At 50.4% G+C, this 17,441-nt stretch overlaps 1 protein-coding gene across 1 annotated transcript in view; it reads right to left on the bottom strand.

Annotated features, from left to right (window-relative positions):
* The window catches only part of TLL2 (tolloid like 2), a 48,256-nt gene that overhangs the window by 20,538 nt on the left and 10,277 nt on the right, over positions 1-17,441 (bottom strand). Inside the window, exons 5-9 of the mRNA XM_074999403.1 lie at positions 17,044-17,168; positions 12,804-12,919; positions 9,725-9,827; positions 4,427-4,543; positions 499-644 (exon numbers count right to left, since the gene is read on the bottom strand). Coding sequence (XP_074855504.1) covers positions 499-644; positions 4,427-4,543; positions 9,725-9,827; positions 12,804-12,919; positions 17,044-17,168 — 607 coding nt within the window. The remainder of the gene's footprint in view (positions 1-498; positions 645-4,426; positions 4,544-9,724; positions 9,828-12,803; positions 12,920-17,043; positions 17,169-17,441) is intronic.

Genomic DNA, 17,441 nt, shown 5'->3' with positions numbered 1-17,441 from the left:
TAGGTAGTGCAGGGGATTGGGTGCCAGGACTGCTGGGCTGTATCCTGGCTTTGCCACGACGTGTGTGAATTTCTTCACCATTACCTCGTACTCCTCGTTGATTAATTGGCCGTTGAATCCTTCACTTGGCACCTTATACTTTGACGGTGACGTCTTTGAGGCAGGGCCTGTCTTCATATGTGTACAGACAGACCCTAGCACCGGGACCCCACAGGCTACCATGATACACAGCCATTAACACACTGGGAAGCAGTTTGCAAATGAAAGCATAACAGGGAGATTATCTGAAGAAGCAGCAAAACTGTCAATACCCAGTACGTGCTTTTCACTGATGGAAGTGGAGGCAGGAGGGGATGGAAATAATTATCTAAAACAACCATTCACAGGTGACAGTCCCCAGTTTTTACAAAGTGTACTTTCTTTGCCTTGCTTTCTTTATACAGTCTCATCACCCACCGCATTCGTTTGGTTTAGGAGCTCACAGCTCAGACCTCTCACCTCAAATGCCTGGAACGTGAGTCCCACATGAAACCCCTCGGAGACAGTAACCCTCCAGATGCACTCTTTGGAAGGCCGGTAGTCCTCTGGGTAATTGGGAGACTGGATCTGGCCAGCATCTTTGTGAATATCTCCACCACAAATTGCTTTGAGGGGGGAAAAAAAATCACACGGCAGATGGATGGGATTACACATTGTTTCCTCACTGAACGTCTGCTCTCAGCACGTCCGCTCCCCTTTGGCATGTATTCTAACAACACTCCTTCTACGTGACCCTTCAACAGGTACAGGTTGAACCTCACTCGACTGACACTCTCTGGTCCGGCAACATCCATGATCCAGCATCATTTTAGTTAGCCAGATTTTCACTTAGTGTGGGTGTGGCCAAGTTTCCTGGGGTGATGTGAAGTTTGTTTCCAGCCACCAGCCCTGGCTCTCAGCATTCTGTGCTGTTACTTGGCTGTAATTTACCCCTAAGAGCCCAGGAAGCAATGGAAGCGTTGGTAACGCTGCTAGACAATATTGACCTCCTGTGCTTCGGCAAATTCTTTGGTTCGGCACTGGTCAGGTTCCAAGGATGCCAGACCAGAGAGGTTCGATCTGTATTAAAAGCCAAACATGAGTTCTCTGAGCACTTGCTGTCTTGCTGCATCTATCTATCTCTGGGGTGGGAACTTTGGTTATTAGGCTTGGAACACCACTAATAAATAAATTGCAGAGATCGTACATGAAATTAACATTAAAAGCCGGCACGAGAAAAACAAAATGAAATCCTGCCCCTAGGTGGCACTGTTTGCATGCTCTCTGATTTGCTCACCTTGATAATTTTTTTCTGATTTGTAACAGCAACGAAGGGTCCTGTGGCACCTTATAGACTAACAGAAAAGTTTTGAGCATGAGCTTTCGTGAGCACAGACTCACTTCATCAGATGCTGGTCTTGGAAATCTGCAGGGCCAGGTATAAATAAGCCTGAGCAAGGCTGGGGATAACAAGGCTAGCTCAGTCAGCAAGGGTGAGGCTTACTACCAGCAGTTGATCTGGAGGTGTGAACACCAAGGGAGGGGAAGCTGCTTCTGTATTTAGCCAGCCATTCGCAGTCTTTCTTTAAGCCTGAGCTGAGGGCGTCGACTTTGCAGATGAATTGTAGCTCAGACGTTTCTCTTTGGAGTCTGGTCCTGAAATTTCTTTGCTGTAGGATAGCTACTTTAAAGACTGCTACTGTGTGGCCTGGAAGATTGAAGTGCTCTCCTACGGGTTTTTGTATATTGCCATTTCTGATGTCTGATTTGTGTGTGTTTATTCTTTTACGTGGAGACTGTCCAGTTTGTCTGATGTATATAGCAGAGGGGCATTGCTGGCACATGATGGCATAAATTATATTGGTAGATGTGTAGCTGAATGAACCCACGATGGTGTGGCTGATCTGGTTAGGTCCTGTAATGGTGTTGCTGGTGTAGATATGTGGGCAGAGCTGGCAACGAGGTTTGTTGCATGGATGGGTCCCTGAGTTAGAGTGACTGTGGTGCGGTGTATAGTTGCTGGTTAGGATTTGCTTCAGGTTGGCAGGTTGTCTGTGGGCAAGGACTGGTCTGCCTCCCAAGGCCTGTGAAAGTGGGGGATCATTGTCCAGGATGGGTTGTAAATCCCCGATGACGCGCTGTAGAGGTTTTGGTTCTCTGTGCCTTGAATAGTGAGTCTGTTCTGGTCTGGCCATGGTCTGAAGAAGTGGGTCTGTCCCACAAAAGCTCCTCACCTAATAAATTATTTTGTTAGTCTTTAAAGTGCTACTTGACTGCTTTTTTGTTTTGTTTGCAACCAATGTGAGTTCATGGAAGAGAGTCCTGGGAAGATGTAGACCCAGACCAATCTGTATGAATTGCATCCCAGCTGCTCTGTAGATTTAGAATCCAGGCAGTCATTTCTCTGCAGGCCAGAAGTTGGGCACGACAGAGACAGGAATGTGCACTGCAAGTGGAGAGCTGGGATTTGGAAAAAACAGGCCACAAAAAAGGAAGTTGCGGTACAGGTTGAATCTCAGCTCTACGGGTGCAAGACCCGCTAACGGACAGGAAAAGGCTCAGACCTATTCTGGAATGTAAGCTTTCAGAGACGTTGCATTACCCACTCAATTGCACAGACCCATGTTCCCAGCTTCCAGCCTCCAAAACTTCTATTTAACAACCCGTCCAGCAAACCTATCATTCACATAAAGCCCAGGGCCCATCTGCCCAGAATGCTCCATTTTTCCAATGGATCCTTCTCCAATCTGGGAAGGGGCGTCCTCCCCCAACAGCTGATGCTGCAGTTCCCCTTCAGCCTCTGGAGTTCAACAGCTACCACAGTCTGCTGGCTGGTGCCGGCAGGGAAATGGGAACTCTGCCTTGTTTGCAAACTAGGGAGGGAAGCAAAATGAAACCCTCCTTGTGTGGAAAAATCTACATTTTTCCATCTCCAAGTGACTAAAACGGACCTCTTTGTATTCATATTTTTCTAAATAGCCAACAAACCATCCTTCAGGTGTTTTTAACCCCCTTCTGAAAACAGTGAGGGAATTTTCCCCTGTACTTTCAAGAACATTTTCAGCATTTTCTGTAGGTGTTTGGAAGGCGGCCTGTGCAAAATGAGGTGGAGAAATGGATATGGAAAACTGTACTTTTTTAACAAAGGACATATTTCAATAAAAAGACACTTCTGCTCCAAAAATTTAATCCACCTCCATTGTACACCCACAAGCCCACAGTAGGGGCCAGACAAACTAGTGCTCTCCAACACATACGGAGCGCTTCTCCCCCCCAGCCGCAAAGGGGCTTGGCCCTGAAAGGAGCTGAATCAATAGGTGTCTGAAACAACAACAATCAGTGGATGCTCCTAAGCTCCATGCACAGCCAGGAGGAGGTGTTTGTTCCTTCACGTTTTAGAATCCTTCGAGCCTCTCCTCTCGAACAGCCCCACAGACAACAGACCTAACGTGGCACCCCAAGGCACAACACGCCTCTAGACCTGTGGGGGAGAGCCAGGGTATCAGGCAAGTCCCTGCTCTTACTAGAAACATTAGGCAGCACAGAAAGGCGTTCAGGAATTCACCCAAGAAGCTTCTCCTTCAGGGATCTCTCCTGGTCAGGCTGGAAGACAATGGGCTATGTGCATCCTTTGGCTTCAGGGAGGGTAGGAATTTCAGTGCCTGGTGCTTACCACCAGCCTGGCTGACAACCACTGCAGGCCCAGGAGCAGGGTGTGGGCAGGCCTGGTTCCACGCACCCCAAAGGGTGTGCGCCTTGGGCAGAAAGGGCAGGACCACTGACAGCCAGTTCTTAGCACCTGGGACACTGGTGTACAGTGCTGGGACCCCGCTCCAGGCCCCAACAGTGGCGTGGAATGGCAGAGTGGTGCTCCTGCACCATTTCAAAGGGGCCCAGAGCTTCAAGCCACTGCCGCTGCTACTGCCAGAGCCATACTTCTTGGCGGTCAGCTCCCTGCTCTGGACCCATTTGCTGTGTTCCCACTTGGAGTGTCTGATGTTTGAATCACTAGGCAGCATGACGACAAGTATCAGAGGTGGCCGAGTTAGTCTGTATCTTCAAAAGCAACAAGAAGTCCCGTGGCACCTTGTAGACTAAGACATATTTGGGAGCATGAGCTTTCATGGGCAAAAACCACAAAGGGGGGGTCCTTTCTTTGTCCCCGAAAAATCATGCTCCCAAATATCTTTTAGTCTACAAGGTGCCACATGACTTCTTGTTGTGTATGCAGCAGGATGTAGGCCTCCCAGTGAAGGACCGATGTTCTCACTCTTCTTTTCCATCCCTGTGCAGAATAAATTTTGTTATGTGCCCCAAAGCATGTGCAGGTGCGCACCACAAGCACCGATTCTCGCCTGGGCGGCCACCTAAGACCTCAGCTTAACAGGACCACTGCTAAGGACCATACCTTCATACACCCCAAAGAAACCTTTGCCCAGGATATTGCTGCTGCTCCGGAACTCGATCCACAGCCTGCTGTCCGTGGAGATCAGAGGCTCGGGGACTTTATCCCCACAGAATCTCCCTGGAAGGCAGGAAACAGACACTCAGGATCTCACTGATGATTGGCAAAAGGGGTCCATGATCGTGAGTGTGGCAAATGGAGAGATGGGCAAGTCACCCGCAGTTTGGAAGCGCAGACAGTTACTCATGAAAGCAATCAGAGGCATGGAAAAGGCTTTGTGCTGCAACTCCAAGTTCAGAATTTTTAAAAAGGGGTCACTGGTATTCACCTAGAACAGGGGGTTAAATATCATCTGGGAACAAAAGCCAGCCACCCTTTGCTTGGCACCTCATTTTACCCCAGCAAAGCCAGAGCATCTTAAAAAGAATCTAGGTGAGAGCAGTTGGGACTTTCACCTCACGTATTAGCGGCAAAGAGTTTGGAGTGAAGGCCGAAACCCAGGAGCCCTGGCATTTTACCTACCATCGTTCTTATTGAGTTGTACATCCCAGAGCCCCAGTCATGCCCTAGTGCCCTTTGGTTTAGGCACTGCACAGACACTGAACAAAAAGATGGCATTCATTAGCATGAACTGCAGTGCAGTTACACTGAAACTAGGACAGCTGCTAAATGCTGTACCTGCAGATGGCAGACATGTGTCCTGCGCCCAGACACTTCCAGGCTCGCTAGGTGTGATAGACAAAGGATGTGAGAACGGTGAATTAATCGAGATGGGAAAGGGCAGAGCACGCTCCTGGATAGCTTTGAAAATCTCAGCCTTGTTGGCCAAAAAAGGGCACAGGTCCTCCTGAAGATGGGGTGTGCGGAAAATCCCTCCACCAGGCAGTGATCCAGCCTTAAAGGGTGAGTGAGAGATTAACAAGACAAGGACTTTTCATCTCAGAAAAGAGGAGATGAAGGGGCTGATATGACCGAAATCTAGAACATCCTGAGTGGTGTGGAGAGGGGAGAATAAGGAAAAGTTATTTACCTGTTCCCATAACCCCAGAACTAAGGCACACCAAATGAAGGTAATAGGTAGCAGGGTGAACGCCAACAACAGGTGTACACTCAACCTGTGGAACTCCTGGCTAGAGGATGTCGAAAAGACCAGTGCCTTAACAGGGGTCAAAAAAGAGCTAGATAAGTTCATGGGGGTTAAGTCCATCAGTGGCTACTAGGCAGGATGGGCAGGGAAGGTGTCCCTAGCCTCTGTCTGACAGAAGCTGGAAATGCGTAACAGGTAATGGATCACTTAATGATAACCTGGTGGCTTCACTCCCTTTGGGGTACCCGGCATTGGTCACTGAGCTAGATGCACCTTTGGTCTGACCGAGTGTGGCCATTCTTATGTAAAACCATCAGGAATTATTATTAATCTGCTTGCGCTGGTGGATTGCACTTTACAGTGGTACAGTGTCTGTGGACAACCACACTCCCTTGCCAGGGGAGGGTTTTACAGCCTGTTCCAGCCAGAAGGCTCCTCAAGGCACGGTACGAACCAAAAATAAGCGCTGGGAGTAACTAATGCAACACTATCTGCTGCATGAAATAGGAGTTTGCTCCTCATTTTGAGGAGCAACTAAATCCCTGCTTAACCAATTGACTCCGCAGGGGAAATTTGGCAAAGGCTGAATGTAATTACCTATGCTGGAGTTCGGCCAGCACCTGGGGGTTCAGATTGCAGGCGTTGCAAAAAAAGACAGACAGATCGATCGATCAGTCCGGGTATCTATATTAACCTCCGATGACTTGAGGTCTAATCCAGGCAGGTCAGGCGTCATGGCGGTGTAACAAAAGGTGGAGACAAAACTCGCTGAAGTTTTCCAAGGCGTGGGAAGGAGATACTAGCCAAAAGTGTCCAGGCTGCAAAGTTATTTAGTTCCAGGGTCACTGAGCAACTGCCTCTTGGGTTTGGAATTGAAGTTCAACAAGGATGTCAAGGGGAGGAAATGCAGATGAGGAAGGCAGAATAAGTGAGCTCCTTGGAGTGCGATAAAGGGCCCATTCATAAAAAGTTATGCACCATTTAAGGCTGGATTTTCACACACTTCCCTGGGAAAATATGCAGTGCACATTTTTTCCAGGCCAAATACATGCTTTCACAATTCACGCTAATCCTCTGCCCCACCCCCCTGCCGGACCGCCACCAGCCTGCCTCTTCCTGACTAATTTCATGGCCCCGGCCCCTCTCGGGGGCCATGACAGCTCACACAAGCCACTTGTTCCAAACGGAAAGGTTTGCAAATCCCACTGTATTAAGGGATTTTTTTTTGTCTGAAGCACTTCAAATATTGGACAGAAAAGCTGCAGTGACGTAAGGCCAGGCTGCAGGAAGGACAATTCCCGAGGTGCGTGCTCATGCACAGCGAGCTGTGACAATGGCACTCGGACCCGGGTGCTACTCACCCCACACCTCGGCTCCTCGGTACAGCACCAGAGAAAGGGCAGAGGATCACAGCCTTGTCCAGCTGCTCCCTTTGCCAGGTCCCTACACTAAGCAAAGTGCTCTCCTACCTATCAAAGCAAGTTCATGGCCCGGTCCTGCTCTGCCCATGTGCAGAGTCATGGGCGTATGTGATTAGCAGGCGGGAAACACCTGGGAACCCAGCCTGGCCTTGCTGATGGGGCTCATGGCCAGATCTGGTACTGCGGAGTCAGAGGAGGAAGGAAGTACCTCTCACACCAACTGAGAGTTATGAACCTGTCTACGCAGATGCACCCTCCTCCCTCTTCCCACCTGGTGCGTCGGAGGGGAAGGAAGCCAGGCTATGCCCACTGGCTGTCTTTGCACGCCCTTCTGCAGAACCTTGCTCCCTGCCGGTATGAGTCTTAATATTTCGCCCTCCTCTTCCACTCAAAGTACCTCACCAGTATGAGCCCAGGACGCTGGGCACGGTGTGGGATTCCAGATGCCTGGCATCACTGGGGAGTCAGTACCACCTACTTCCAGGAGAACACCAGCCTAGCAGCCCATTCCCTTGTTGGGTCAGACAGCACCATGCTGCTAACCTCAGTGGGGCATCACAGGCTTACGACTGCCAGGAATTAGACTGTAACCATCGCTGCCCTGTGCCACTGCAGGGATCTGCACCACCCTACAGATGGCAAGCAACTTGTCTAAGACCAAAGAGAGTGGCAGAACCCCGACTAGAAACATGGAGTCCTGACACCTCCTCGGAGCGGCAGACAGCCCTGTGGCCTCTACAGCCCTCCAGGCCTCTTCCAGACCCCTCTGTCCCCACAGCAGGGGCTGCATGCCCAGCCCAGGCTGGAGGAAATAGGTGAGCCCCTTGGAGCTGGGGACACTGGCATTTTCCCATGGGGCCTCAGTCCAGCCTGACAGGCAGTGCAGAGGCAGGGTCATATCCAGGCTCATTCACCCAGGCCTGGGGAACTTGGGGGCGATTACAGGGGCTCTGCCAGGGATGTGTACCAACACAGCCAGCAAAGAGCCCCTCAGACCTATGACACACAGACAGGGTGAAAGAATCTTAAATTTCACACCAGCGCTGTTCTGTGGCAATGGCCCTGGGGAGGGCTGTGCGGGGTGTGCGTGTGTGTGGTTGCAGTGGGAGAACACCTGTACGCAGCACTTCCTTGGTTAAAAGGAAGACGAGTCAGTACTCAGTCAGCTCCCTCCCTCTCCCCGCACCAGCCAGTCCCATGGCCAGGGCTGCCCAGGTGCCAGTATTACCAACCGGAAAGTACCAGGACAGAAAAGCACTGCCTGTGAGAAATATCAAGGGGGGCGGGGCTCAGGGCAGGGCACTGGGATGGAGCCAGAGGAGCTCAGGGCAGGGCACTGGGATGGAGCCGGCGGGGGGACTCAGGGCAGGGCACTGGGATGGAGCCGGCGGGGGGGCTCAGGGCAGGGCACTGGGATGGAGCTGGAGGGGCTCAGGGCAGGGCACTGGGATGGAGGTGTGGGGGGAGCTCAGGGCAGGGCACTGGGGTGCGTATGTAAGAAGTCAGGGCAGGAGGCTTGGGGCTGTAGTGGGGGTTCCGAAGTCAGGCAGCCTGGGGCTGTCATGGGGAGCTCAGGGCTGGGAATGTGGCCATGACGCTGCCAGGCAGTCAGACCCCTGGGGCTGGCTGGGCAGCAGCAACGGCACTGCCCAGGGTGGCAGCAGCTCTGGAGCCCTGCCCCGTCGGCCAGTCTGCGACCAGAGCGCCCCACTGGCACCCTTTCCCTGCGCGCGCACCCAGCCAAACGCAGACAACGCTGCCTCGGGCCCCAGCCCTGCGCCATCAGCAACAGTTCCAGCCACCCGGGGTCAGCACACTGACTCCCTGCGAGGTCCTGTCTTGCTGTGGGACCCATCCGAAAGGGTTCCCGGGAGAAGCTGCGTAGTTCGGCACCCGACACGCGACTCCTCATAGGGACCTGACTCCCAGACTCAGCACTTGCTGCAAACCAGCTCCTCCCTTCACCGGCCCTCGCTGAGCAGCCGATACCTCAGAGCCCAACCCACTGCCCCATAGAAACACAAGCCTAGAGGGGTGGGTTGGGAACTCTGTTACAACACAGCTCGGTCCCATCCATGCTGCGAGGTTGATCCGAGTTTTACACGAGTGCCAACGGCCCACGAGCCATGAAATCAGAGCTCCTCTAACTGCCCTGGCCTTTGAGAGGTTTCAGTCTCCGCCCTCAAGCTTGGCCAGGCTGCTGTCTCCTCCCGTGCCCGCAGGCCTGCTGCTTGGTGCTGAGGTCCAGTTTTCAATCTGTTAATTGCTTGCTAAGTGTTGTGAGCGGAGGTGGGATTGGGCAGCCCAGACACTGAGAGATTTGCTCTAAACCCATGCGCTGCACCGTTTCGCGACCAACAGCTAACTGCCATGAGGCACGGGGGTTCTGGCTCCCCGTCCCATGGCAGCTTCCTGGCCCCCATGCTGCTGTGGGGCCAGCAGAAGGTGGTGGAGGAGGGCGGTCCTGGCCCCAAGATGCTATGGGGCTGGTGAGTTCTGGCAGCCTCACATCTGGGAGCCGGCTGAGGCACTGAGCCCAGCTGGAAGCCCCAGCCATGGGAACCCTGGTGAGCAGATTCAGCAGAGCTGGCTTCTGTTCCCATCTCTGCCACTGACTCACTCTGGGACCTTGGTCAAATCCCTTCCCTTTGGTACCTCAGCTCTCCAGCTAGACAATGACAGAATATCACTTCCCTTCTTCACAAGGAAGAAAGGCATGAGCCACAGGTACCTTTCTGCTCAGCAGCAGACTTCCCATAGCCCATCTCTTCAAAAAATGCAACAGCAACTCACCTAATAAGGGAGCTTTCCTCCAGTAGCCATCCCGCACCTCCACATAATCATACCAGCACAGGCGGCTTTTAAACAAGTCCATCGACGTGAAATTTAAAAGGATCTGCAAACAGATGACGCACGATTACCTTTGCCCAAGACGTTATTTCCACACTACAGGTTAGATTCCATAGGTAGTGTTATTCTGCACACGAGGTTTAGATAGTAAAGGATGGAACAACTTTATTTTTGTAATACATTTAATAAAAAGGAAGAACTTTAACCGGATGGGTTCTGTAAAGCCATAGAATACGAGACAGAAGCCAGCACGGGTCACTGGGGGGATTAGGGAAAAGGTCACACAAACTGACTACATGGTGGTTAAAGAAAAAGGCTGCTATTATGTAAACTAGGACCAATTTAGATTTTGTAACAAAATAAAAAATGGGACCAGAGGTTTGCCTAATATGAATAAGTGGGAAAATAAAAACACTGACATTTTCTGCCGGAAAATTTTGGCTTTGCTGAATTTTTTTCGTTTTCTGCAAAGAAAATCAAAATGAAATATTTTGTTTCCAGCTGAGTTAGCCCATATCAGAACATTCGGGATTGTCAAACTAATTAAAATGTTCCATTTCCAGTCAATTCACCCTTTATCTATGTCTGCATCCCCTGCTGTGGTGAATCATGGGAATTGTAGTTTGGTTTACTCACAACTCCATTCTCTCCTTTCGGGCTGGTTTTCCTGGCCGGACTACATTCCCCACAACAGACCACAGACTCTGTGAGCCACCGTGATGCATCATGAATAGTAACAAAGAGGAAGCTGTGCTAGTCTATACACTATCAAAACAAAAAGCAGTCAAGTAGCACTTTAAAAGACTAGCAAAATGGTTTATTATTAGGTGAGCTTTCGTGGGACAGACCCACTTCTTCAGACCATAGCCAGACCAGAACAGACTCAATATTTAAGGCACAGAGAACCAAAAACAGTAAGCAAGGAGGACAAATCAGAAAAAGATAATCAAGGTGAGCAAATCAGAGAGTGGAGGGGTGAGGGGGAAAGGTCAAGAATTAGATTGAGCCAAGTATGCAGACAAGCCCCTATAGTGACTCAGAAAGTTCCCACTCTCTGATTTGCTCACCTTGATTATCTTTTTCTGATTTGTCCTCCTTGCTTACCGCTTTTGGTTCTCTGTGCCTTAAATATTGAGTCTGTTCTGGTCTGGCTATGGTCTGAAGAAGTGGGTCTGTCCCACGAAAGCTCACCTAATAATAAACCATTTTGCTAGTCTTTAAAGTGCTACTTGACTGCTTTTTGTGATGCATCATGGGAGATATAGTCCATCCAGAAAGCCTGGCCCATAGAGGAGAACAGAAGCAGGAAGTATCCAAACTACAATGGTCACAAGTTATCACGATGGCAGAGACAGACACTGGTTAACTCCAAAACAGAGCCACAACAGAATGTCTCCATTTGCTTAAACAAACCAAAAATGATTTGTGGATATTCAGGAATGTCTCGACATTTTCTTTTTGTTTAAAAATGTCTCTCCTTTTCCACACTGAAATGCTTCGGAGCTCCTCCTTCTATACAATGTTTCAGTAGTTCAGCTTCTTGTCTAAAATTGGGACAAGAAAAATGTAGAAATACTGGATTTCCCCAGGGAACATAAATTCTGAGTTTTAATCGGCTCTGAAAGTAGGATTGTTTTCCTTTGAGCCTGTGTCCTTGAGTGCTTTACAAGGCATGAATTAAGCTTCAGACAACAGTGGCTGGTAGGTAAGGATTATCAAAGGTCCAAATGCTCCCCAGAATCTATTGGGAGGCCCACAGGTACACAGCAAATGGCACCAGTCCCCCTACACAGGGCTCTCCTCTGAAAGAAGAGAAGATCAGTGCAGAATGTTGTATGGGTGGACCTGAACTCCCTCATGTTGTATAAAGCCTCCACTCGGTCCAGTATGATGGAGATGTAAGTTCTGTAACTTTCAGTCATTGCTGGTTTTAAGTCCCGTCACTTTCTGTGAGCCTTGTAACAGTAGCTTTGTTTTACAGATGTAGCTTTGTTCTATGTGGTTGTGTTTTGTTTCATGAGCTTTGTTTTGTGGCAGCATCTGGGTCTATAGTATTATAAGTTTGCAAGAAATTGTTTACAGATACCATAAAGTCATATAAAAAATCCTGGCTGTTCCTTTCATAAAACAAATATCTCTCCTTGTGAAGTCAACTTTCCTTTGTGTGGGTGAAGAAAGTGTGATGGTAGGGGGCGTGCACAATGGAATCAGCCACTGAAGCCAGCCTGTCTGGACAACCCGAAGCACCGTGATGGCAAGAAAATAATAGGAGCTGAGCCCTGCAAAGGAATCCACCCAGGAAAGAGAAAGAGCCCCATCAAGTGAAGATCCACGTTCCATCGGCTGCTGGTCGCTGATGACTCCTGGTCACACAGCATCCTGGGGGAGTGAGCCAGGACAATTGATCCTGGAAGATTAAAAGATGAATGCAAAGGCATAGGAGTGCTCTTTCTGCTGCTTCTTACCATCACCACTCTGCAGGAGTTAGTCTCAGATGGCTGGGAAAGGCAGGAGAAGGGCCCTGGGCCTCTCCCCTTCTCCCCAGGATGGATGGTACTGATTGCTCCTCGGTGCTACAGCTGACAAGAGCAAGCCGACAGGGGTCATACCAAGAGCTCGCCACCCCGGATTCATGACCGCAGCCAGACACACTGGATCTGCTATGCTTTGGCTCCCTCCGCTGACCCTATGCGACTCTTCACCTGCGTGAGTTCACATGTGTAAGTGATGCGTGCAGGAGGATGAGTGTCTGTGGGCGTGTGCTTGAAAGGAAGTTCCCCTTTTCCTTTAATCCAATACAACATGGGTGAGCGTAACCCTGGGGTGGTCGCTAACGTAAAAATCAGCTAACACCACAGAGACGCCTGTTCGTGGAGGTCAGTGCACCGTGACCAATGGCTCCGCTTACCTGTGCAAGACTTCACCCGATAAGCCTCCACTTCTCAGGATGGTGCAATCATCCCAGCAAGCCACTAATGCAACCCTCAGGCAAAGCACAGGTACAATTTGCCATCTGACCTACCTTCTCTCCGGGGGTCACAGATATTCTCCACACGCAATGGGAGTAGGAAGGATAGCCATTTGGAAAACCAGGAGCAGAGAAATTCCCCGATGTGTCCTGCAAGGTCTCCCCGCAAGCTGTGTGATTGAAAGAGAGCGGTGAAGAGTTACCATTGGGAAGCAGCTGTTCAGTTTATCGAGCTGTTTTTCATCTTCTGTCACAAGCACCCGCTCACAAGTTAGACAGCCTTCTGCCACCAGGTCCCTGACTCGAAGCCAGCCTCATTCACCAGACAGCACTGGCCATTGCCATCTGTTTGTGCAGTGGCCTCTGCCAGGTTCCTCAGCATCCATGGGATAAGAAAGATTTATCCATCTGGGGATGCTGAGAAAATAAATCATTACAAGGGTTAACCTCTCCCCTCTGCACCACACATTTTTGTATGTATTTTTTAATTATTTGAACCATGGCATCTCTTTTCTTCCCTCCCCACCAAATGCAAAATTATTAAAACCAAAGCCCGCACCGGAAAAAATAATCTTCCTTCATTACAACCTGCTCAATAAAGTTCTCCTTAGTTACCATTGTGAATAGGCTTTTTCGGGTTAAGGCCCTGTGACAATAGCTAGCTGAGCCACAGAGCACCCTCAGTTCATCAAGTCAGCGCTGAGTTGTAGCAAGATTCTGGGTAAGATTTTAATGTCAAAGCTCTGCTCCACTCTCCACCCCAGGCTGTTTCCTCAGTTGCAGCAGGTGAAACATAGATCCCAGGAAGTTTTTAGGGAACCGGAGCCAGGAAGGAAGGGCTGGAATGTGGAATGACCTATAAATGCGCAGAGCAGGTGACAACCGAGCGGGGCAGGCGACAACGCATTTCAAAGCAGGGTTCAAACGCCACATGAGAACACACACAGCACGGAGCAGATCTCAGACCGCGCCTCAGCTGCTCTGGGTTGCTTTGGATTGACGAAACCCTTGTGCCCACTCCTGTCCTAAAGTAGGGCTGACCCTTGCCTGGTTTCCCCAGCAACCGCGAGGCAGCCCCCAAGAATCCTTCATTAAACAGGGGCGCTTTGAAAGATTTGACAAGATGCAACATCTGCCTCCATTTCTCATGCAAATGCCACGAACGCTACTCTGCCTGGCACCCCTGACACTGCGGGTTGCTTGCTGATTTTTCAGCCTTGATCACAACGAGAGGGGTGGGCTGGAACCTGGAGGTGAAGAGAGACAGTCCCCATTCAGGACACTTAATATATGAAAATATGTCATCACACAGGCCAGAAATCCTAATTACTCTACAGTACTTTGACCCACTACTTAATCAGCCTAACAGGAAAGATGTCGTTCAGGCACAGCCATGAGGCTGGACAAAGAGGTGTCTTCGTACTATTAAATGGCTCATAAGGAGGTTTAAAGGTGAAGATACCGGCATGGCAAAGGCACAGAGGACAAGTAGAGAAACACAGCAGGTGAGGCTGTATATTTTATTAGAACAGCCTCTGGTGGTGAAAGAGACAAGCTTAAAGACAAGAGAAGCTGGTCTAATAAATGCTATTCCCACCCACCTTGTCTCCAGAGACTGGCATGGCTACCAGACCCCCTCCCACCGCAAACAACAAGCAGTCCCGTGGCATCTTACAGACTAACACGTTTATTAGGCCAGCAGTTTGTGGGTAAAACCCAGTTCATCATATGGAAATGGAGTGGAAAAACAGAATCCAGGTTTTATATGGGAGCAGGGCGGGGGAGATAACATTATCTGCGACTCCAGGTTGAACCTTTCAAATCTGACATCCTCGGGACTTGACTGGTGCTGAACCAGAGAATTTAACAACCACAGGAGGTCAATATTGTCTAGCAGCATCGCCTACACTTCCACTGCTTCCTGGGCTCTTAGAAGATGTAGGGCATTTACAGCTAAATAACAGCACAGAACAGAGACAGCCAGGACCGTGGCTGGAAACAAACTTTATGGGACCACAGGAAACTTGGCCACACCCATGAAAAGTGGACATCCATCTATTTAAAATCATGCCAGACCACAGATGCTGCCAGATCAGAGTGTGCTGGATTAGAGAGGTTCAACCTGTAGTAAGATCAGTTAATGAAGCAAATTAAGTTGGATGTGTCCCATTCCTGTATTCATCAAAGGTGGAGAAATTGTCCTTGTAATGCAGAAGTCAGGTAAGATTGCTATCAAGGCCAAGGTTAAAGTTCCAGGCTCCAGTCAGTACATTTGTGTGTGCTCGGAGCAGGGGCCACAGGTCTGAAGCCACACTCCTTGTAGTACTCGGTCTTGCTCTAGCAGTGTGACGAGGGGGAAAGGAGGGGGTCTCCTACCAGCTGTTAGGAAATACCAAACCGGATTCTGAAACCTCCAGCCTGCTCTCCAGGCCTAATGGAAAGAGCTGTCAGTGCTGGGCAAACAGGAGCCTTGTTGCAACTGCAAAGGGACATCCGTCCGCTCTTTTTAATTTCTAAGTGCTCTGCTGCGGAAGTCGTCTACTCCGCCTGGGCCTCTCTCATGTGTCTCTCTGGTGAGTCTGTCTTCCCCCTTCCACAGACAGGCAGAGCAAAGCATGTAGGGAAAACCAGCTCCTCGGGGCTGTGGAAGGAGCTGGCCTCCCCGCTGGCACAACAGCTCTGCAAGGTCTGCCAGCTCGCAGGGCCAAAGGCAGGCAGTGATCCCCAGGCTAGATTTAAAAACAGTCTCATAGGTGGAAGGGTCTGACCTCCTACTGCCAGAGCCTGAAGTCAGAGTAGGCAAAGTCAACCCTCAATTCTGCACCCATCTGAGCCTTCCTGGTGGTACCATCTCTGGAGGCTGCTCTGGCTCTGCAGCCTGTGGTGATGGGAACCGGGGCGGTGGCTGCACCACAGAGTTTGACTGAGTCCTGCCACTGTTCTAAGAAGAGCAAGTCTCCACAAGAACAGCGGAAAGCACCTTGAATCATCATCAATTGCCACAAGCCAGGCGGGATGACCGTTTGCAGAGGCCTCCCAAGTTGTCAGGCCGACCCACTACGCGGCTGACAGATCGACAGGGCTTTTCCGAGCGGGGGGCAAAAAAAGCAACTGCTCGACCACAAGTCGCCGCTGTGGAGAGATAATTACAGGGCACACATATCGTATGGCTATAATTACAGGGGATAAAGAAACCGATTGCTCTCAGCTAAACCACAGTGCAGCTTGCAGGGGAATTCGTCTTAGGCTGGGTGCTTACCAGCGAATGCTATTCTGTTACAGTCTCATTAAAGGGGAGTCGAGCGTTACTTCCTACAAGGCAAACATTCCCAGAAAGTCTGTTTGCTTATTAGTGAGTAAAGGGTGGGAGGGTAGGTGAGCCAGTGGGGGAAGCAGGGTGTTTGTGTATTTGTGTAGCGGGCGTACGTGGGGTCCCCTTCCCCCTTTACAAGCGATAAGCACATGCTTGCAAAAGGCGTGAACTCAGAGCGGAGGTTAATATCCCAGCAGCAAGAGCCCACTGGGGGGGCTTTAGCACGGCAGGGCAACGCAATAGGCAAGTTTGACATTGTGCCTTTTATCCCTTGCTATTTGGGACAGGCAGCACGTTACCCAGCAGCTTGTTTACCAGCACGGAGGGATGCGTTCCCAGGGACAGTGCACACAAAAGAGTTCTACCTCCTCTCACACTGGGACCCTGAAAGATCCAAAAATTGCCTCCTTCTAAATCGCCAGCAGGGCTACTTGTGAGCAGAAAAGCCCCTTGGCCTGCTATCGGGGGAAACTGGAAAGCGCCGTGGGGGTTGAAAAGAGCAGGCTTTTAAACAAGCTGGGCTTAGTCTCCCATTCACTTACATGCCCAGGAGGAGTCACAGCTCCCGTTTTCACCACCAGGTTAGCCCCCCAGCTTGGCCCCAACTAAACACACTGTTGAAGATTTGTCCCTGCTTAGATAAGAGACTCTGAGCAGGGTGAAGCATGAGTGTCCTCTACTCAAAACTGGTGGGAGAGGACAGCTTGGCTTTTAGCTCTCTTTTCAGCCAAGCATGCTGGGAAGGGAAGGCGTCTAGGAACCTACCAAATGCAGGTGCAGCCACCTCCCTGTCATTGCTGGGGCAACGAGAAAAGAGACCTGAGCCATGGAAACCACCAGGCCATCTGACAAACAGCTTATACGAGTTCACTTCTACCAGGTTGAAGCACTTGGAGGTCCACCTCCTCAGAGCTCTTTCTTCGAAGGTGGATCATTAACGTGCCATTGAGCGGTGTATAGAACAGAGCGGGAGCCATTTACCTGGGCACTTGTACAACTTCCTCGCCTGAGCAATGTCGCCCTGACTCAGCCGAATGCGCTGACCGATGGTTGGCCGGACCCCGTTGTCATCGCGACGGGGAAGGATGGTGTCCAGGAAGACCCCTCTGGAGAGAGAGACAGACAGACAGCGGTGCAGATGTGTTGAGGACAATCGCGGTGAAGCATGAGAATCCTGTGACTCCCTGAGAGCAGGAAGGGGGGGGAACAGAATCGGACTGGACAACATATTTCATGAGAACCTGGTACTTTGACATTTATGCTCTCCCAACACCTGAGAGCTTCCAAATGTACCGGCAGCTCTGCCGATCCTGTAAATTCCTCTCTGGGACGAGCAGAGGCCGTGGCTGTCTCCACTGCAGCACAAGCACTTTATTCAC

Source organism: Carettochelys insculpta, chromosome 7 (assembly GCF_033958435.1).
Source record: "Carettochelys insculpta isolate YL-2023 chromosome 7, ASM3395843v1, whole genome shotgun sequence".
Taxonomy (NCBI): Eukaryota; Metazoa; Chordata; order Testudines; family Carettochelyidae; genus Carettochelys; species Carettochelys insculpta.
Note: the sequence above shows the minus strand (reverse complement) of the source record. Positions and strands in the feature narration are given on the sequence as shown.